This window comes from Triticum dicoccoides, chromosome 1A (genome assembly GCF_002162155.2).
Source record: "Triticum dicoccoides isolate Atlit2015 ecotype Zavitan chromosome 1A, WEW_v2.0, whole genome shotgun sequence".
NCBI classification, from domain to species: domain Eukaryota; kingdom Viridiplantae; phylum Streptophyta; class Magnoliopsida; order Poales; family Poaceae; genus Triticum; species Triticum dicoccoides.
The window spans coordinates 251,199,390-251,222,259 of record NC_041380.1 but is presented as its reverse complement, the minus strand read 5'-3'; the positions used below and the strand labels follow the sequence as shown (position 1 = coordinate 251,222,259).

At 46.7% G+C, this 22,870-nt stretch overlaps 1 protein-coding gene across 1 annotated transcript; it reads left to right on the top strand.

Annotated features, from left to right (window-relative positions):
- The first annotated feature begins 9,750 nt into the window (after positions 1–9,750).
- On the top strand, positions 9,751–20,099 carry LOC119267660 (transcription factor-like protein DPB). The gene is made up of 9 exons (XM_037549093.1): positions 9,751–10,150; positions 11,059–11,135; positions 11,397–11,440; positions 15,958–16,035; positions 16,109–16,255; positions 16,484–16,552; positions 17,096–17,194; positions 18,382–18,452; positions 19,500–20,099. The coding sequence occupies exons 1-9, from the start codon at positions 9,921–9,923 to the stop codon at positions 19,729–19,731; spliced, it is 1,047 nt and encodes a 348-aa protein (XP_037404990.1). The 5' UTR covers positions 9,751–9,920; the 3' UTR covers positions 19,732–20,099.
- The last annotated feature ends 2,771 nt before the right edge of the window (positions 20,100–22,870 follow it).

Sequence of the window (22,870 nt, the reverse complement as noted above, 5' to 3'; positions counted from 1 at the left end):
AAGCTAGCAAAGGGCCGGCCACACTCAGAACACACATACGCTGCACACACACCACACAACACACTTGGCCATGGCCGTGGCCATGGCCAGTAGCAGCAGCCGGTGGTAGTGGGCAACAGTAGTACCAACAACAGAGCAGCATAGCAGCGGCCTAAGCACGAAGCAGCAGTAACAACAATTAGCAGATACAGCAGTAATAAACAGCAACAGAGAGCAGCGGCACAAGCAGTTCAGCGCAGCAGGCAGCGGCGAAAAGTAGCAGTTGCGGGCGCAACGCACGACGATGGGAGCGGCGGGGTGCGGCCAGGGGACGGCCGGTGCACGGCCTGTCGCGGCCAGGGTGCGCGTGATGGGTTCGGGTAGGTGCGCGCAAGAGCGCGGGTGCGGCCACGGTGAGGTCCGGCCATGGCGGGCGATGAAGCTCGGTGCTTGTAGGCTTCAGTAGTACGGCACGAAATCGACGGGAAAACAAAGGGGAAATTGAAGGGAGCTCACAACGGGGCTGTAGGGCAAGTCAGTGTGCTCGGGGGTGCGTCGGGGATGGACTGGAGTAGTGGCAATCGACGGCGGACGGAGACGATGTATGCGGAGATGACCAAGTTGATGGCTAGCGTATGAGACATCCCGGCTCGATTCGATGCTCGGGATAGACGGAGTCGAGGGTGGTGGTCCTCCTGGACATCTTCTCAGGCGACAGGGAGGCCGGTGGCCATGACAACGACGGCGGCCATGGAGGGCGTCGTTCGGTTGTATGTTGCGGAGGAGAGAACGGCGCGAGGGAGGAGAAGGGAGAGGGCTAGGGTTTGCTAGGGTTTGGGGGGCGCGGGGATGCCTTGAAGGCGTCGAGGAGGTCGGGGACGGTGCCACGCACGGCCTGGCGCAGCCATGGCCGGCAGATGGCCGCCACACCCTCCCCCGTCCTCTATAGCGAGAGGAGGGGATGGAACGAGGTGGGCTAGGCCATGTGTGCACCGAGGCCACTAGGGCCCATGTGCACAGTAGATCTCTAGGCCCATATTCTTTTTATCCTTTTATGTTTTATATTTTTTACACCGTTTTCTATTTTCCTTTTGTACCAAACGATTTTTGGTGAACATGAAATTTGGCACATAAATAATAGGGATTATTTTGAGCTAGAAGAAAAAGTTTGGGGGCAATTGGAGTTAAATAAATAATCGTTAATTTTGAAAAGGCCATTTTATTCATTGTTGGGCCACTTATTAATTTATAGGAATTTACTTGTGGGTCAAGTGAAGTTGGTTTCAACATGGCAATGATCAGGGCAATTTGTAGTGTATTGTGAACATTTTAGATTTACGGTTTGAAAACTTTTATCGTTTAACTTTATTGTAAATGTGAATTCGATCGGGATTTTAATCATCGCGAGATTGATAACAGTCATCGCGTTGACGTGGCATCATTAGTAGAGGGTTACTGTAGTCTAATTATCCGGGTGTCACAATTCTCCTCCACTACAAGAAATCTCGTCCCGAGATTTAAGAGGGGAGTAAGGGGGAAAGTTCTGGTTATGAAATTCTAACGAATTTTCTCGGTCTTGGTTGCTCTTCTCGAAGAGGTCGATCCATAACGTTGATGTCTCCATTCCTATGCATCAATGCATCATGATAAAGTTGTCGTCCTTCCTTCAGGATCTTCATCGTACTTACGATAGGATAAGAAGGGAACTCTGGGAGAACGGGCCCTTGCAAAGTTGACTATCTAGTAGATAACATCGGGGAAGGTGGCGGAGAGTAACTCTCGAATTGAAACCTTAGAAAATATCGAGAGCAAAGTAAGAAGGTATCATGAGAAGTTTCGAGCGGGCGGGCGATCGTTCAGTGCCTGAAACAGGGCGTGAAAGGGGGTTCGTAGCAACGGGAATAAGTATTGTGTCTGATACTAGAGTTGATGATCTCATCGGAAGGTGGCTCATGAATTACGTTTGAGGCCACACGCGAGGAATAACTTTGGGAACAGGGGGTGTACATAAGAGTCAGGTTTCGATCCTGTGGAAAGGCCGTTGACATCTTGCACGGTCAGTAAGCAAGGCATGTCAGAGGTTAGTCTGTCGGTTATGTCGACAACAACATCGGTACCAATGGCGAGGGACAAAGAGAACCATTTTCCTGCTCGTTGAACGAGGCGGACCAATAGGCAAAGTTCTCGTCCATCGGTGGTTACCGAAATGTCATCAACCAAAGTAACAGGGTCTTACTGACAGAGTGGTACAACGAGGTGTTAACATAAGCAGAGAAATATTACTGCTTACATAATATAGATCACAAGAAAGGTTAAACCAAACAATGGAGAGAAAAATATGATTATCAGATTAATCAGAACAATGGAAAGGAAAATCTGTTTAAACACATATTTCAAGGGTATATCCTTCCCAAGGACAAGCAGAGCACGATATCCATGACAGGATATAATGTAGAAAACTCTTTAGGTAAGGGGAGAGAAATTTCAGGACATTACCCATACAGCGGTGTTTGGATAATTGAGCAGGAAACATTTAACATTAGGCTTTAAATGTTCTTGTTGAAAATTGGAGTACATATATATGCTTCGAGATAACATTGACATGGTCTTCAGGCAAAGGTCAGACTTTGGAAACACAAAGGATCCATCAGGAATAACTTGTAGAATAAGTCTTACAATTTCCTCATGAAAGAATGGATAACCTTGCTGAAAAGGAATCTATAACCATAGGGCCTCCGGCCGGGTGTGCTAAGCACGACATCCTGGATATAAAAGATGGTAATACTCCAAGGTAAAGAAGAACAAATGTTAGATAGCAAGGAACTCAAGGTATAACACAGAACACGAACAAGTTTGTGTTGGAGGGAAGGCAATAAAGTTGTCGATGATAACACAATTCATCGAGGGGCAAGGATGGTATTTCTCATCATGACTTTGATTGATATCCTAGAAGAGCTCAGAATGCTGATGATGATCATGACACAATTGTTGAGAGATTTCATGAAGATGTAATCCATCGGCGATGACATCAAGTCAAGAGAATGATGAAGCGAAAGGTTATTGGAACCACGGGTACGGCACAAACTCGAAATCAAGCTTGTGGTTTAAGGAGAAATGATATGATGAGGAAACTCGACATAAGCTTAGCTCATCATCGAAAATTGTGCTCCGGGAAGAAGGACCAGGTAGCACAGTTAAGAGCAGCACGATAAGGATATAGCCAATCAAGCAAGGAATGACTTGAAGGATTATTAAACTCATAAGCAACAAAAATTATTTAGGGTTATTGAATCGGAGTGCGGACTCGATTCACTATTCGGTGTTCTCGGTTGACGACAACCCAGAACCTAGGAACAATTGGATCCGGTGAGTGATAATAGTTGATGAAGAACCCATAATAAGTTATGATGTCCCATGATATTCCCGAGATACCAAGGTGTAATACTCGACGGTAGATCAAAGTAAATGTTGGACTGGTGTATTGGTCCACACAAGACAAGTGCTTAAACTTGCCCGAGAAATGGGATCAAAGAAGAACATATGGTCGGAACCACGATTGCAAGGATCAATTCACAGATACCAAATGATATTATATCAATGGGATAGTTATTATTTCAAGAAGCTTCCATGATAGGATATACATCGTGTCCATGGGCATGAACACAAGTTCAAGGTCGACTCCCACTTCTTCAACGCATAATCTTTCATTCACTACTCTAGATAAAAATGATTTTAGTGTCAAAACCTACCTGGTGAATTACCAGAGGAGTATGACCCGTGAAAACTTTCGGGTTCACACAGATTAAGAAAGGCATAGGTTCAACCCGTCAGGGTATCGTGGAAACATATACCACAAACTTTGGAGTAAATAATACAAGCTCGAAAGTAGAGCATGGTTGACAAAAGCAGGGGATACAATTTACCAAAGGCATTATGTATCCGAGGAAAGGCTCACAAGGTTATCGAATATGAAGGACGGTGTCGAATAAAATCCAACAAAGGATCTGGTGGTCTACAAGGGATCTGATGTGAGCATCGGTACTCAACCAGAAGAAGGAAAAAGGTAAGGAGATCAGACCATAGGAACAACTAACTAATTTAAGCTCAAATGCAAAGGAATTATGATTTTCAAATCAAGGGATCAAAAGCAACACTCTGATTAGGGTTGGATAAGTTAAATAGCCTTAGGGGTACAATCGACAACTATTTAAATGGTCGAGAACCAGCTCATGTTCAAAATGATGTCTGAGCCGGAAGGAAGAATTCTATGATCTGATTGAGGATTGCGAGCATTCGCAACAAATCAAATCAAGTGACTCGAAATGATAGTGACAGAGGATGTCAACGGAGATTACTAGAAGTATGGAATTAACCATAATGCAGGAAGACAAGGAAATCAAGAGCAATGGGCTGCTGAGGATTTTCAGAAAATCAAATGGTATTTCGAGGACTTATGTGAAACACATGAATGACTGGGGATGAGCGGATACTCGGTAAGAGCGAGGAATTATCCGTAGGGGTATTCAGGTGACAAAGAACTGCAAGGAAGTAGGCACAAAGTATTCTTGAAACAATAGAGAGAATTTCGGTGTATCTTGTAATAACAAGATCAACTGGGGATGAATGTATGAACGACAAATGTAGGTAGTTATTCATAAGGATACATCGGTGGTAGGGAATTGTAAAAGCGATGGCACATAGTCTTAAGAGAGCATCGTAGGGTGTCTTCGGAATCTTCTGGTGAAACAAGCGATCGTTCGGACCGAGGGGCTCTCTAGGAGAAAATATTTACGAGAACCTAGAGTTGGAATTAGTAAAATCGTTTAACCCGAATAAAAGAGATGTCAGAGTCCTAGAGTATAGGTCAAGGAATAAAAGATCCTACTACCACCCAATGGCGACGTGGGCCCATAGGCCGCACAGCCATGTTAGTAAAAAGTTTTGCAATAACTAGACTCAACTTCCGCCAAGGAGTGTGGAAGGGGATTCCTACAGGCAGTCAGCTCTGATACCAACTTGTGACGCCCCCGATTTGACCGTACACTAATCATACACGCAAACGTGTATGATCAAGATCAGAGACTCACGGAAAGATATCACAACACAACTCTACAAATAAAATAAGTCATACAAGCATCATATTACAAGCCGGGGGCCTCGAGGGCTCGAATACAAGAGCTCGATCATAGACGAGTCAGCGGAAGCAACAATATCTCAGTACAGACATAAGTTAAACAAGTTTGCCTTAAGAAGGCTAGCACAAACTGGGATACAGATCAAAAGAGGCGCATGCCTCCTGCCTGGGATCCTCCTAAACTACTCCCGGTCGTCGTTAGCGGCCTGCACGTAGTAGTAGGCACCTCCCGAGTAGTAGTAGTCGTCATCGACAGTGACGTCTGGCTCTTGGACTCCAATGTCTGGTCGCAGCAAACGGGTACAGGAAAGGGGAAAAAGGGGGAGAAAAGCAACCGTGAGTACTCATCCAAAGTACTCGCAAGCAAGGAGCTACACTACATATGTATGCATTGGTATCAAATAGATTAAGGATATCATATGTGGACTGAACTGCAGAATGCCGGAATTAGAGGGGGATAGCTAGTCCTTTTGAACACTACGCTTCTGGTAACCTCCATCTTGCAGCAGGAGAAGAGAGTAGATGGTAAGCTCACCAAGTAGCATCATGTAGCATAATCCTAACCGATGATCCTCCCCTCGTCGCCCTGTGAGAGAGCGATCACCGGTTGTATCTGGCACTTGGAAGGGTGTGTGTTTTATTAAGTATCCGGTTCTAGTTGTCATAAGGTCAAGGTACAACTCCAAGTTGTCCTGTTACCGAAGATCACAGCTATTTGAATAGATTAACTTCCCTGCAGGGGTGCACCACATAACCCAACACGCTCGATCCCATTTTGCCGGACACACTTTCCTGGGTCATGCCCGGCCTCGGAAGATCAACACGTCGCAGCCCTACCTAGGCACAACAGAGAGGTCAACACGCCGGTCTAAATCCTATGGCACAGGGGTCTGGGCCCATCGCCCATTGCACACCTGCACGTTGCGTACGCGGTCGGAGAGCAGACCTAGCAACCTCCATTACAAAGGAAGTTGCATTACGCGATCCAACCCGGCACGCGCCGCTCAGTCGCTGATGTCACGAAGGCTTCGGCTGATACCACGACGTCGAGTGCCCATAACTGTCCCCGCGTAGATGGTTAGTATGTATAGGCCAATGACCAGACTCAGATCAAATACCAAGATCTCGTTAAGCGTGTTAAGTATCCGCGAACGCCGACCAGGGACAGGCCCACCTCTCTCCTAGGTGGTCTCAACCTGCCCTGTCGCTCTGCCTCAAAGTAAAAGTCAGGGGCCGTCGGAAACTCAGGCCCACCACTACCTGGATGGAGCCACCTGCCCCTTCAGCCCCCATCTCCGAACAGTATCATAAGTAATGTAACAGTATAAGTATACAACATATGCCCGTGATCACCTCCCGAAGTGATCACGGCCCAGTAGTATAGCATGGCAGACGGACAAGAGTGTAGGGCCACTGATGGAACACTAGCATCCTATACTAAGCATTAGGATAGCATGTAAAGATAACAACAGTAGTAGCAAGGACAGGCTATGCATCAGAATAGGATTAACGGAAAGCAGTAACACGCTACACTACTCTAATGCAAGTAGTATAGAGAAGAGTAGGCGATATCTGGTGATCAAAGGGGGGCTTGCCTGTTTGCTCTGTCAAGAAGGAGGGGTCGTCAACACCGTAGTCGAACTAGGGGTCGCCGGCAGTCTCGGGGTCTACCGGAAAGAAGTAACGAAGGGGGAATACAATAAATAATAGAGCAATCAAGGTATCACAAAGCATAACAAGACAATATGCAGTGCTAGAGGTGAGCTAACGCGGTACTAAGTGACACCGGCAAAGGGGGAAACATCCGGGAAAGTAACCCCGGCGTTTCGCGTTTTCGGACAGTTGAACCAGAGGGGAAAGTTGTGTGTTCGCTAAGCTAGGGATGTGAGGCGGACGAACGGGCTGCATATCCAGAATCGTCTCGTCGTTCTGAGCAACTTTCGTGTACAAAGTTTTTCCATTCGAGCTACGGTTTATTTTCTATGAATTTCTGAAGTCTAAACAATATTCTGAAATTATTTGTAATTATTAAATTCGACAGAAAAGGAATAATGACGTCAGCATGAGGTCAGAGTGATGTCAGCAGTCAACAGGGCGTTGACTGGTCAAACTGACGTGTGGATCCCACTGTCATAGACACAGTGTAGTTAAACAGTATAAGACTAACTAATCTAGTTAATAAGGTTATTAAGCATGTTAATTAAGTTAATTAATCATATTACTAATTAATTAATTACTTTTTATTACTTTTTCATTCTTTTTTTCTGTTTTACAGGGGCTGTCCCACATGTCATAGGGTACAACTAAAGCTAACTCTAATATAAATTAGTCTGACAAAGGGGCTTGTTTAACTAGGGATTAGCCCCTAAACTAGCAAAGGGCCGGCCACACTCAGAACACACATACGCTGCACACACCACACAACACACTTGGCCATGGCCACGGTAGTGGGCAACAGTAGTACCAGCAACAGAGCAACATAGCAGCGGCCTAAGCACGAAGCAGCAGTAACAGCAATTAGCAGATACAACAGTAATAAACAGCAGCAGAGAGCAGCGGCACAAGCAGTTCAGCGCAGCAGGCAGCGACGAAAAGTAGCAGTTGCGGGCGCAACGCACGACGACGGGAGCGGCGGGGTGCGGCCAGGGGACGGCCGGTGCACGGCCTGTCGCGGCCAGGGTGCGCGTGATGGGTTCGGGTAGGTGCACGCAAGAGCGCGGGTGCGGCCACGGTGAGGTCCGGCCATGGCGGACGACGGAGCTCGGTGCTTGTAGGCTTCAGTAGTACGGCACGAAATCGACGGGAAAACAAAGGGTAAATCGAAGGGAGCTCACAACGGGGCTGTAGGGCAAGTCAGTGTGCTCGGGGGTGCGTCGGGGATGGATTGGAGTAGCGGCAATCGACGGCGGACGGAGACGATGTACGCGGAGATGACCAAGTTGATGGCTAGCGTATGAGACGTCCCGGCTCGATTCGATGCTCGGGATAGACGGAGTCGAGGGTGGTGATCCTCCTGGACATCTTCTCAGGCGACAGGGAGGCCGGTGACCATGACGACGACGGCGGCCATGGAGGGCGCCGTTCAGTTGTATGTTGCGGAGGAGAGAACGGCGCGAGGGAGGAGAAGGGAGAGGGCTAGGGTTTGCTAGGGTTTGGGGGGCGCGGGGATGCCTTGAAGGCGTCGAGGAGGTCGGGGATGGCGCCACGCACGGCCTGGCGCAGCCATGGCCGACGGATGGCCGCCACGCCCTCCCCCGTCCTCTGTAGCGAGAGGAGGGGATGGAACGAGGTGGGCTAGGCCGTGTGTGCACCAAGGCCACTAGGGCCCATGTGCACAGTAGATCTCTAGGCCCATATTCTTTTTATCCTTTTATGTTTTATATTTTTGACACCGTTTTCTATTTTCCTTTTGTACCAAACGATTTTTTGTGAACATGAAATTTGGCACATAAATAATAGGGATTATTTTGAGCTAGCAGAAAAAGTTTGGGGGCAATTGGAGTTAAATAAATAATCGTTAATTGTGAAAAGGCCATTTTATTCATTGTTGGGCCACTTATTAATTTCTAGGAATTTGCTTGTGGGTCAAGTGAAGTTGGTTTCAACATGGCAATGATCAGGGAAATATGTAGCGTATTGTGAACATTTTAGATTTACGGTTTGAAAACTTTTATTGTTTAACTTTATTTTAAATGTGAATTCGATCGGGATTTTAATCATCGCGAGATTGATAACAGTCATCGCGTTGACGTGGCATCATTAGTAGAGGGTTACTGTAGTCTGATTATCCGGGCGTCACAAGACCCATGTAATTTCGAAATACTTAAGTATAGCCTGTTTTTAGAGTCCTTATGTGTAGGGAAACAAAAGATAGGCTTGGTTTCGGACCTCTCCCTCAAGGGCCACGAAATTCCCCCCTCTTTCTTCATATATACAACCCTTATGGCGTCGTTAGACTTTGGGCTTTGTTTAGATTAAAAGTTTATCATAGCTGCAACTTTGCGTCTTTCATTTGTTTTCAACGACCAGACTAAGACGTCACAGAAACCTATCTTGATCAATAAAACTTTCATCTTATATTCGCAAAATCCAGATTGCAATATCAGATTCTTGATTGTTCTTCGTTTGCTCGTAGAAAATAGACCCTCGTGGTCGGGTTGATCATGCTCCGACATGGTCAATAACCCTCAGAGATTGGTTTAGCGATTGCTAAGGCGCGACATCTTCGCACCTTTGTAGTCAGATCGTCAAAGTCGACTCCCACAGAAAACGATAGCTATCTCATTGAAACATTGGGACACCTTTGCCTCTATCATGCGTCGCCTCCATTCCTGTATCCATGGCCTCCTGCCCTTACCGCCGGGCGATGCTTGATCCGTCAGCACCATGGATAGCTGGGAGAGGGAGAGAGATTGAAATGAGAAGTGGGTGAAGTGGCGATGCAGGTAGTGGGCTAAGCCTTACAACTTTATGTTTGTTCGACTGGCCGTGGTGGCATCCTCCAATGCTTCAAGATATGTGCTTATTATCTGACGATCAATAAGTCGTTTGCTCGAGATTGCCAAAAATCTGCGTCAATGCTATAAACTTTAGAGAACGTGACGGTTTTGGTTGTGTGGAACTTGATACTCACATCAACCTAGCCCCGGAAGAATTGTAAAACAAATCTTAAACTTTCTCATGCCCGTTTCTCCGCGCTCTCCCGTCGGTTCCTGTCTCTCCCTCCATTTTCCGCTTCGTTCCTAGGGTTTTCTCCCCCTCCTCCTCCTCCCAATTCTGCGCCCCCGCTCGCGCGATCCCCTCCGCGATGGTCTCCAGCGCCCGTAGTTCCGGCGGCATGGCTCACTCGGCTTCCAACAGCGCCGGAAGCGCCGGTTCCCCCTCCGGCGGCATCGGGCCCGGCAAGGGGGTTGCGGCGGCGGCCGCCACGACCTCGGCGTCAGCGTCCACGCCGGCCAGCGGGAGCACCGTTGCCCGCCGCCTCAATGATCTCGAAATTCAGGGAGATGACCCGCCATCGTCGCAGCCCGTTGCTAGGTTCGTGAAATCTGCTGTCGTGTTGCTGTTTAAGCTGAGTTGCTCACCACCTTCTTTGCCCGGGGACTGTGTACCGCAACCTTAGCACTGGGCGGTATAGAGTAATTTTGCGATCTGAGATGCGGATTTTGGTCTCGTGAGCTGTACTATGTAGAGCTGCATTTCGCTGTCCACGAAATTCAGTCGATGCATACTTCCTGCAGCATGTGTTGGTTTGAATTGGTGCGCATTGGCTACTGAAGAGGGTGTTAGGAAGATGCGACGGTGAACTACTGGACTTCATCGGATTGTTATGATTGCTTTACATTTGATTGTTAAAAAACAGGCGATTGCTAACTGTTGTTTGAGTAACAGCATGCTCTGAAGTCCATTGCCTTAGAACTTTTATGGGTGAGTTCATATTTTGCTTGGGACTTCCATGCTTCAAGCTATTGGATGTATCTTAGTGTTAGATGTGTTTCCTGTCAAGGAGTAGATAAGTAGTGTGATATCAAGCTGTGCCGCTTATCCTTTACACGGGTACACTTGCTGACCATCGAAATGTTGCGAGGTATCGATATCGTCTATGTGTAATTGCATAGAGTGCTCCTTAGGACAAAAGTGGAACGTCACTCAGACTATCAGAGTTGGTGGCAGGTTTTGTGCTTTGGATTTGTCTATAATCTAAGCTGTTCCCTGTTGGCTTCCTTAAATTAGACATCTTCTCTATTTTCTTTCTTGAGATTGGACTTTTTCACTTATTCTTAATTGATTAAAAATTAGCAGCATTAAAAGATTTTACAGTGGTTCTGCTTTGTCATTGCAATACATTATTTTCTACGTAATTTTAGTATTTTACTTATTTTATCTTAAAATCTACAAGTAGCTGTGCACTTTTGACAGATAGCTGTATGGTATTTGCAATGCAGCAAGAAGAAAAAGAAAGGAACACGCGTAGTAGGTCCCGACAAAGGTAACCGTGGATTGCGCCAATTCAGTATGAAAGGTGAGTTGAATACTCTTCTTTCCTCTAGTACCTCTGCGATAGTCATCTTCTCATCATCATGTAAGCATACTGATTCATAGGGCGCACGCAGAATACATATGACATACTGCTCACTCCATTTTCTGATGTAAAAGCATAATTGATATTTTCTCTGTTTGGTTCATTGTTAATTTGTTATTAAGAAAACCAGTTTATTGGGTCATATCTGACCAAATATAGTGTTAAAAGTTCTCATGAAGTGTTTCATTTGGTCTTTTTCAGTCTGTGAGAAAGTTGAAGGCAAAGGGAGAACAACCTACAATGAGGTGTTTGTTTTTTGTTTCTTTCTATGCAGCAACTTATCTTGTTTTAGCATAATTGATGTGTGGATATATATAATATACAAATGTACATCCACACTTTTAAAAAGGTAACCACAGATATCTGAACCACTATTATGTGATTATGGATCCTCGTCATGCTATAAGCTTGTGTTAGTTTGTTCACCAAAGTCTAGAGACATCAATTGTCACTGCATCTTATTATTCTAACCAATTCCTTTTTCGGTTATGGGTTACATGATACGGTTCGGAGGCACCCTTAGCTTGTGTATCACACAGACGTACACAGTAAAAGGATACAGCAGAGTCTGCTGAACTACCAATGCAGGAAGAAGCATTGCTAGATGTTTAATCTCTGAGTTAACATTTCTGTTTGTCTAGTAAAAGGAAAAAAGTGAATCTGTTCTGACTCAAATTTATTGTGTCAACATGATTAAAGCTTTGTACACATGAACCTTACTGGTTTTGCTCATTTGAGTTGAGCATACTATGTTGATTTGTCACAAAATGTGGAAAATCCGCGTTATGCCGATCTGTTCCTTTTACTTTGTATAAGACAAAGGCTATTTCAAAGGACATTCCTCTGTTCATCTTTGATTGATGGGATTGAATCTATCCATTTTATTCATATTGTTTTGCTAACATATAAAGTTCAGTCCAACATGCCTTGCAACATATTTTCCCTGTTTGTTCATAAAACGAAGCGTCTGTAACAAATCGGTTTTGTCTTAGTTAGTAAGAGGCAGAGCTCCTGCCGGTTTCTCGAGAAAGGAAAGAAACTGAAGAACCAATTGTGTTATGTGTGCCTCAATAATTCAGTAAAGCAAAAATCGAGACTACAGTGTGTTAGAATCCTGAACATCAGGCTCAGGAGAAGAGGCAGCCCTGTTTCCTTGACGTGTATTCACAATGTGTGTTAACTGCAAACTTCAATTACCATTTTTAGAAGAAAATACTCTTTGCTAATGTAGTATGGTTCTATCACTGCCATGTTGTTAGGACCTAGGGTTCGGGGCGTGGGCTGGAACGCGGCGGCCGGCGGCGAGGCGCCGTCCTTGCGGCTGGGTGGCGGCGGCGCAAGAGAGAGAGGGGCTAGGGTTTAGGGTTCCGGCTCCTCTGGGAGTCGGGCAATAGAATAGTCTTATTGCTTAATCCTCAAAATAGTCTTACAACTTGTATATATAATCATAATCTGAAGTGGCCTCCGTATCCCAAGAGAAGGCGTCGCGGCGGGGGAGACGCGTGAGCGGGGCCGCGATAAGGCCAAACTCCCGGATGAACTTCCGGTAGTACCCGGCAAGACCAAGGAAGCCGCGAAGAGCCCGCGGAGACTGCGGAATGGGCCAGCGGTGACGGCTGCCACCTTGTCGGCGTCCATGGCCACACCCTCGGCCGAGATGACGTGGCCGAGGTAAGCGACCGAAGGTGTCCCGAACGAGCACTTCGAGCGCTTAAGACGAAGATGATGCGCCCGAAGCTCGTTGAAGACGATGGCCACATGCTGGAGGTGCTCTGCCCAAGAGGCGCTGTAGATAAGAATGTCATCAAAGAAAACGAGCACAAACCGACGTAAGTAGGGCCGGAGGACATCGTTCATCAAGGCCTGAAATGTCGCCGGGGCGTTGGCGAGGCCAAAGGGCATCACCAAGAACTCGAAGTGGCCGTGATGGGTCCGGAACGCCGTCTTGGCGATGTCGTCGGGATGCATGCGCACCTGATGATACCCCGACCGGAGGTCCAGTTTGGTGAAGAAGCGCGCACCATGTAGCTCATCCAGGAGTTCATCGACTACCGGAATAGGAAACTTATCCTTAAGTGTGAGAGCATTAAGGGCGCGGTAGTCGATGCAGAAGCGCCAAGTGCCGTCCGACTTACGGACGAGGAGGACCGGCGCCGTAAAGGGTGATGTAGAGATACGGATAATGCCCGCGGCAAGCATGATGGCGCACTGCCGCTCCAACTCGTCCTTCTGCAACTGAGGGTACCGGTAGGGCCGTACTGCCACCGGAGCCGAGCCCGGCAGGAGATGAATACGGTGGTCGTAGACCCGGGCCGGCGGAAGGCCCTGGGGTTCCGCAAAAAGATCACCGTGCTGCTGTAGGAGGTGATCCAGCAGCGGATGCTCGGCCTCCGTGGTGGCCGCGGCTAGCTGGAGTGGGGGCGACGCCGGGGTGCCGCCAACGCCCTCCCACCGGATGCGGCGGCCGAGGCGCCAGAAGGTCATCGTCAGGGCGTCGAAGTCCCAAAGGATGGGACCGAGAGTCCGCAAAAAGTCGACGCCAGGGATGAAGTCGAAGCAGCCCAAGTCGATGCCGGCACATGTGATGGTAAAGTGCTCGTCGCCGATAGTAATGGGAACGTCCCGAGCAAGCCCATGGCATCGGAGGCGGTCGCCATTAGCGACGGTGACCCGCAGCTGCTCCCCTCCTGTCGGCTGTAGGGCAAGGCGCCGCATAGTAGCCTCCGGAAGGAAGTTATGTGTAGAGCCCGTGTCTAAGAGAGCCACCAGAGTCTCGCCGTGGATCGTGACCGGAATAAGCATAGTCCGCTCATTGCGGATGCCGGCCAACGCGTGGAGGGAGACGACAAGGGCCGTAGCCGGCGCGGGCGCGGGTGCCGGCGCGACCTCGGCGGCGGCTGGGTCGCTGAGTCCCTCGTCGGTGGCAGCGTCCTCGGTCTCGTCGACTGTCTCCAAGTAGAAGAGGCGCGGGCAGACATGGCCCGGGGCATAGGGCGCATCACAGTTAAAGCACAGCCCCAGGCGGCGGCGCTCGAGCTGCTCGGCCTGCGAGAGGCGCCGGAAGGGCCGCGTCGCGGCCGGAGTGGCCGTCGGTGAGGCGGCTGCAGAAGCTGGTGCGGCCGGCGGTGGTCGTGGAGGCACTCGGCTCCCCCGAGGTGGTGCGGGCCGTGTTAAGGCCTGGGCGCGCTGCTCGAACGCCCGAGCGTAGTACATGGCCGTCTGCAGGTCCTGGGGTCCCTTCATCTCGACGTCCACGCGGATGTGGTCGGGAAGGCTGCCGACGAAAAGCTCAGCCCGCTGTAGTGCTGTCACCCCCGGTGCGTGACACGCCAGAGCCTGGAGGCGGTCGGCGAAATCCTGGACCGTGGAGGTGAAGGGTAGGCGGCCCAGCTCGGACAAGCGGCTGCCGCGCCGTGGCGGACCGAAGCGAAGGAGACACAGCTCGCGGAAACGATCCCAGGGGGGCATGCCGCCCTCGTCCTGCTCGAGGGCGTAGTACCATGTCTGGGCGGCACCCCGGAGGTGGTATGACGCGAGCCAAGTGCGCTCGGACGCGGGTGTGCGCTGTCCCCGGAAGAACTGATCACACTGGTTTAACCAGTTAAGAGGGTCCTCCGAGCCATCATACGTGGCAAAGTCGATCCGGGCAAAGCGAGGTGGTGTCGGGGTCGATGCGCCAGTGCCCACCGGTTCGTCGATGCGAAGGGCCGAGGACGGCGCGCCGAACTGTAGCGTGGGCACCGACGGTTCGCCGGCCTCCGTGTAGACCGGCGGTGGCGAAGATCCGGTGAGCCAAGCCGGAATCGGAGAGGGCGACGGTGGAAACCGCACCTGCTGGATCGGAAGCCCCCTGGAAGGGCCCTGACTTAGGCCGGCGGTAGGCGGTGGAGACGGCGTGGGGGCCGGCGCGGAGGGGGCCGGGGCAGACCAGACCGGCCACGGGGTTGGGGCGGACGCGGCCGATGCCGCGGGTGCTGGCGCGGGCCAGTGTGGCCAGGCCGGCGCTGGAGCGGCCGGCTGTTGTAGCGCCGGGTAGCCGCCGGCGAGCGCGGCAGGCACCGAGTGCCACGGAAGCGTCGGCGGCCCGGAGGGTGCAGGCGGCGGGGGCGGCTGTGGCGGTCCGTACGGGCTGGCCAGGAAGAGCCGGATGCCCTGGACCGCGACGACCAAGTTGTTGAGGACCCCCGCCATGGCCTCCGGGGTGTAGTGGGCCGGTAGAGTTGATGGCGACGGCGGCGTAGTGGTGATGGGGGCCGGCGGATGGCCGGGTGACGCGCCGGGGATGAGGTCCAGCGACGCGGACGGGAGGACCAGCGACCCCGTGGCGAGGGGCGCTGATGCGGCGGTGGTGGTCACGGGCAGCGACGGCGATGATGGTGAGGATGACATGGTCGAATCAGAGCTGGCTGATACCAAGGTGTTAGGACCTAGGGTTCGGGGCGTGGGCTGGAACGCGGCGGCCGGCGGCGAGGCGCCGTCCTTGCGGCTGGGTGGCGGCGGCGCAAGAGAGAGAGGGGCTAGGGTTTAGGGTTCCGGCTCCTCTGGGAGCCGGGCAATAGAATAGTCTTATTGCTTAATCCTCAAAATAGTCTTACAACTTGTATATATAATCATAATCTGAAAATAAACTAAGATAACTTGGGCCTTAAGCCTGCCCAGTGGGCCCCCGGCGGCCATAGACCTGGCCGGTCATAACACATGTTTTCCTGTTTGCATTGCAATTTAGCTATTGCTTATACGATGTAAGGCCTGTCTTTTTCAGGTGGCAGACGAACTTGTAGCTGAGTTTGCAGATCCAAATAGTAATATTGGGTCACCAGATCCTGATAATCCCAACACAGTTAAGAAATATGGCTACTCCTTCTGGTCAGTTATTTGTTATGTGCAATGTACTGATTGTATGTAAAATTCAGCAACAATATGATGAGAAAAATATACGAAGAAGGGTTTACGATGCACTAAACGTCCTGATGGCTATGGATATTATATCTAAAGATAAAAAGGAAATTCAGTGGAAGGGCTTACCCCGAACAAGTTTGAGTGATATTGATAAATTGAAGGTAAGTTTGTCCCTAATCATGTACTCCCTCCATCCCAAAATAAGTGACTTAACTTTAGTACAACTTTCTACTAAAGTTAGTATAAAGTTGAGTCACTTATTTTGAGACGGAGGGAGTACTTAACAACTGTTCTACCTTTCTTCTGGTTGTTTCCTTCATAAGTTCCCTAATCATGTAACTGTTCTACCTTTTGGTTGTTTCCTTCATAATTTCATGTGCATTTTACAGACTGAGGTCATTGGGCTGAAAGGTAGAATTGACAAGAAAAGTGCATATCTGCAGGAATTACAAGATCAAGTAAGGACATATGGCATTTTTACGCGGACCGATAATTTGAATTATTCTGTAATCCCCAGTCTTTAAAATTATGACAAGGAACTTGGTTTCATACATCTTCTAGATCACTTGCTATTTTTGTATACATATTGATTTTCTGTGATGGTGAATGTTTCAGTTTTTTCACCCTATATAGTGAAATATTCATCCATATCAATAGGGAATCCCTTCGTGTACACTTCTGTGCCACAGCATGGGTGCAGAATCAGGAGAACAGCTAATCTACGATTCAGCCTTTATGGTGCATGCTTAATTGATCGATGCAATGTTCAACTGCTGTATGTCTGCTAGATTTATTGTAGGGCTGAATGCTTAGCAAGCATATATCTGTTTTAAAGTTATCATAGTACTATAACTAAGCTGGCTTATTTTAAAGTTGTGGTATGCCAGAAGTTTGTTATTTCTTGTCTGATATCAGAAGAAGATTGGAGTATATTGTACGGAAAGGTATCATTAATATCTAGGTGTTAACCATGTTTTTTCTTCTACTTTTCTGTATTTAAGTATGCGGGCCTCCAAAATTTGGTAGAGCGAAATGGGCAGCTATATGGTTCGGGAGATGCTCCATCTGGCGGAGTGGCCCTGCCATTCATATTGGTTCAGGTAAGCAAACTTGTATCCTGTAATTGATATGTGGGCTTAAATGAAGTTAATCATGCATTATATTCAAATGCTAAAGCTGATGATCTAGCTAACTTGTGTTGCTATTGTACATTTTAAGTCACTTTGGAGCTTATCGTGCTAAATAGAATTTTGATTTTCTGTGAACTCGAACAAGAAAGTTTCTGCTTCCCCTTTGGAGCTGTGGGCATGCTTTATTCATTCACATTGCTACCTCAAGTTGTGCGCATTTGACTTCCATGGCATCTGTTTGGTTCTCTACCACAATGGTGGCATGTTACACTTTCGTACCTCTAGGCACATATGTTTTTTTTTATGGCCATAGTCTGCCTAAACTGCGGTATACAATTTCTTTACCACACAAGATGTGGCTTGCCACATTTTACTAAATTAGATTTGGCAAAGTGAGGTTGTCAACAATGCACCCATGTAAGTTATAACTCTTTTTAGTCCTAGTTTTTTCTCCACCACGAACATTCAAAGGAGCATCCTTTTTTCGAGGTTTGGACTTGGATTATCATAATTGAGGAACCTACAGCAAAGGAGGCGAATTCTGAGCAGGGTTAAGTGTTAACCAGTCAATACCATTTGATTCATGGATTATCAATGGGTCGTGGGTGCTATAGTAAATTCTTGCAATGGAATTTTTGCTGTTGTTTTGCATGGACTGCATAGGTATTAATAATGCAAGGTGGAGCAAAGTTCTAACCTTGAGAACAAACAAATAGAAAGAAAACGAAATCCACAAGATTTTATATTAAGTTCCTAGCTTCCGGTCGTGGTCTGTAACTTTCACCCAGCCAGGTTTTAGGGCTTTTATTACACGACCATTTGGACAACAGCTCCGGGTTCTGTTCTCATAATCCTGATCCTATATTTGGGCGTGGCCAAAATGGACCTGTGGCCAACAGAACTACATATTCATAATTGTAGGAGCAGTATTGCATTGTAAGTGTACATTCTTAGATGGCTATGAATTGATTCTTTTTTATTGAGTTATTAATTTAAACATATGAACCATCGTACCAACCCTTGTGGTTCTGCATTTGCCTTTTTTTTCACCGCTTATATGCCCCACAAAATGCTTTCCCAACTCCAGTATGTATATGCTACCAGCATTTATTTTCATGGCGGTGAGTGACAAGGACCTCTTTTTGTTGTGCAAACAGACACGTCCTCATGCAACTGTCGAAGTGGAGATATCAGAAGATATGCAGTTGGTGCATTTTGATTTCAATAGGTAAAAGACTAACGCTACAATGTGTTCCTTGGCATGATGAATCTTGCTAAGTGATCTAATTATCTACTCCTTCCGTCCCATAATTTAAGACGTTTATTGACACTAGTGTACTGTCAAAAAACGTCCTACATTATGGGACGGACGGAGTAACAATTTAGTAATAAGTGACATATCATAATTTTCTGCCCTAAGTTTTCTTAGATTTAACTTGTCCAGTTTCCCGATTAAATGGGGTGTCTGTTGCTAAGCACAAATCTGATCTTATTTTGCATTCTTTCTGTACGGAGATTTCATAAATTTCTTGGCATACCTTTTCTGCTGGACACGCATCTCTAATTATTTCTGTATAATAGCTTGGATAAAAACTCTAAATAAGGGTCCCGATTTTTTCTAAAGGGAAATGTAACTTTTCAGTTGTATGATCATCCATTCTAAATAATGATCCATTAGTTGGGAATCAATGTCTGTTGATTCCCTTGACCACTTGAGGAACCTGTGGTGTCCAATCTGGTCGCAAACGAAACACTCAGCAGTACCACTGGTCTCTTTGATTTGCAGGATTCTAAAAATGCAGGAATAGGAAAAACACGGATTGCATTGTCATGCTCATTTAAATCTTACAGCATTTTTGTCTTGTTTGATTGGATCACAGTTAAAACAAAGTATTTTTTTCAAAAGGTTTGAGTGGATGCATAGTTATTATGAAATGTATTGTACAGTAATCTTTAAGAAAAATTCCTATAGGATTCAATCCTACTAATCAGACAAGTGACATAGAAAAATTCGTTAGGATTCCTATGAAAATCCTTGAATAGGCCTTAGCTTGTTATTTCTTTTTTCTGAGATGGTAGCTTGTTAGTATTTCTTAAGCAAGTGTTTTGCGTACTTGACATGGTGAGCCCACATCCACTACTTTATTGGCAATGGAAATCTTGTCTCAGCTCTATGAATTATGCAGAATCATTTGAGATCATGTCTTGTGAGTCATAAGTGCACAAGAAAACCCTTCGGCAACCATGTCTGACATGTATGTTTCTGAAAATGTAGCACTCCGTTTGAGTTGCACGATGATTCCTTTGTATTGAAAGCAATGGGGTTCTCTGGTAAAGAAGAAACTGACGGTACAGTGGCTCTGGTTGCAAATGCGGTTGAATGCTCAAGTGCATCAAATGTTTATGGGCGTCGATCACCACAACCTGCAAGGCCAAATGGAATTAGGCTACGAACCTCACCTCCTATTCCAGGGATACTGAAAGGGCGTGTCAAGCATGAACACTAGGCACTAAAATGGGTTGTTAATGTTTTGAGAGCTACTTGGATTTATACTCCCTTGGCTTCTGTAACTTAAGATGTAAAAAGGCTTGTAAATTATGTCCATGGGGAAATGTGATGTTCTAATTTAGCTTTGCAGCCGATGGTAGGCTGATCGGCATGTGAAGCTCCAGGCCTGATTTTAACTTTTAGCTCAATTCTTTTTGTTCCTTTTTTGATTTAGAGAAACAGACTTGGTTTGGTCCAATGTAACTGTAGCATTTTATCTTACCAAAACTAGTCAGCATCTTAGTTAGGATGTTCACTCGAGTAAATTGCATGTATATCATACTGTTATGTATCTGGGGAAGTTAAATTTGTCAGAAGATACGAAAAGACTCCTCTTTGGCGTACTGGTGTGTTATATGTTTGTAGTTCCGTGATAGATACACCAGGCCCGGCCCTGAGGGAGGGCAGGGGGAGCGGCCGCCCCGGGCCCCCACAATCCAGGGGCCCCTCCTCAGGTGTGTTTACGTAGCTCCTAAACTCTATATGGGCCGTGGCTTAAGCGAGGTAATCAGGCGTGGATGCAGGCGAACATGGCGATTATTCCTATTCCTTCACCTAGCAATCCCGAGATCATACGCCGTCTTTTCCGAGATAATGAGCACGCCATTACGCTCCTTCTCTCTTATAATTTCCTTCCTAATCGATCGCGAGTTCGCCGTCTCGCCGATGCGATCTCGGTTCCCGGGCGCCCCGATCGCGAGATGCAGTCAATACTCAGTATACGCCGCCGCTTTTTCCCGCCTTCAGGCGCTGTCGCGATGACACGCACAGACATCGCCGATTCGACTAGCGCTAGTGCTAGAGCCAGACGCGAGTTCACGTCGTGGCATAGGCTCATCGCTGAACGATCCAATCCATTCAAGATATATTATATTATATTCCCTAATCCCTACTCCCTATAGGTTTAGTACTAAATTAAGTAATTTCTCCTTTGCATACATCGTGCATAGCTGGCACCGATCAGCCTTTGATGCCATTATTTATTTATTTCCAGCATGGTGGAAAAAGATAGAATATGTGCATGAGTTGATACATGAGAGAGGCGCTCTTTGTAAAATTATCAAGAGTAATATACTTCGTTAATTCCAAATGATGAATTGGCGATTTTGTGGAGGAAGAGAATCAAACTGATGGGCATTCTGAATCTTAACAAGAGGAAGCTGTTGACATCAAATAGGTGATAAAAATGTAAGTGGCCCTGATAGTAAGTATTTCAAGAAGTGCACATGCACAATCTACATCCTGTTTTTTTTTTCTGAATTAAAGATTATAAATTCACTTCATCATATGATGTACTTTGCGTCAACGATTGAGTTTTTTTAAGGTAACATATATGATTATTTCGTATGTATATTGTTTTTGATGCATTTAAGTGTTTATTTGTAACATTTCATATATGCATATATCCATTATTATTACTATGTTGTTTATACTAAGGGCCCTCAATTTTGGTTTCGCCCCGGGCCCCCAAAATCTCAGGCCCTGAGATACACATATGTGGCCACACGCCCTCTCCCCGTGTGAGAAAATTTGACAGGATTGCAGATGTTAGAAGTGTTTCTATAACCATAGTTTGCATTGGATATTGTTAATCTTGTGCAGTATTGTCGACGATCTATTCGTAGTCGCTTTTATGATCGAGTGAAAGGTCATGAAGGACTATAGAGAGATGAGTGGCGCATGAAGAGATCTTGTCACACCTTGGTTTTATGTAGGTTCAGGCTCTTCGATGATAATAGCTCTATGTCCTACTTGTAGATATATTGATGAATGAGAGAATACAAAGTAGTACTCCCTCCACCCGGAAATACTTGTCCTAGAAATGCATAAAATTAATGTATCTATAACTAAAATAAGTCTAGATACAACCATTTCGAGGACAAGTATTTCCGGACGGAGGGAGTACAATCTAACAAACTAGGTCTCGTGAATGAACTTGAGTCAATAATATGGATCTGTGGTATAAAAACACTTTGGAGCCCAAGCATCGGGTAGCTCGTTATCACGAGCTAAGTTGGTCATAACTGCAGAAGCTCCAAGATATACCCCCGTTCTAATCTCTACGTACTGCACCAACCGCTCCAAATTGATTACCCTACACAGCACCATCAACATTGATCTTTGACAAACCATTCTGAAGGGCCTTCCATTGTGTAATAGTGTTGCACAAAGTTCTAGTTACCAGGGCTTGTGGTTTAGCGAGAACCTGAAGATTTGATATACATGATAAGACAAATTGATTAGTGGCTTGAGAGCTCTATAAAATAGGCTCATGAATCGCTCTCCTTCGAGTTGTCCAAATCACAAATAGCGCGACCATCATCCTTGCAAACTTATCATGGGAAATGGTGTCATGCATCTTGAATAGCCACTGTTTAGCACAGGGTTCATGATTGGCTCTCACACGTGCATCAATATCGTAATCAAAAAGCGCCCATTACACACCGCGACATTGTACAACTAACCAAAGAATTGTGCCATGAATCTTCAGCTCCACAAAGTGTGCAATTGCTCATCAGAATCATGTTACGGTGGTCTCAGACATCCTCGGTTGACAATGATTGTCTTGCAAGACTCTACAGAAAAAATAGCTTCGAAGGGACCAATATCGTCCAAAGTGAAGTAAATCCATTAGTATCAGGTTGGGCATTCAGAGAGCCCGCTCTGTTGTCTAGAAAATTTTCACGATTCAACTTGGTGGTGACCAACATCCAAATAAGTGGAGCAAGCAGAAAAAAAACCTTTTCGGCCTGGAAGCCAAGCCCCCAAATCCTCCAAATTGCGTGTACACAAAGGGATCGACATAATGGCCTCCATGTCAGACACATAAAAATGGATCTGATTAGTTCCTCATTCCATGCTGCCGAGGTCAAGATCATGAACTCAGAAACTAGTCGTGGGGGATTTGTGACTAGATAAGTAATCGACCTTGGTAAGGACTCCATTGGAATCTAGTTATGCGCCCAAATTTTAGTGTTATATCCATTATCAATGCTTCAAATTCAACATTGCTTCAATACATCCCCACCATCAAGGATAACACGCCATATTTGTGAAGGATGAGTCCCAAATTCAGCATCAAGTGAAAGTGCTAGTTA

Bases quoted from the DNA above. Each gene is read 5' to 3' on its own strand.
- LOC119267660 (XM_037549093.1), top strand. From the start codon at position 9,921: ATGGTCTCCAGCGCCCGTAGTTCCGGCGGCATGGCTCACTCGGCTTCC. The intron at 10,151-11,058 runs GTTCGTGAAATC...TTTGCAATGCAG, and splicing joins TCGTCGCAGCCCGTTGCTAG to CAAGAAGAAAAAGAAAGGAA. The intron at 16,553-17,095 runs GTAAGGACATAT...TCTGTATTTAAG, and splicing joins TGCAGGAATTACAAGATCAA to TATGCGGGCCTCCAAAATTT.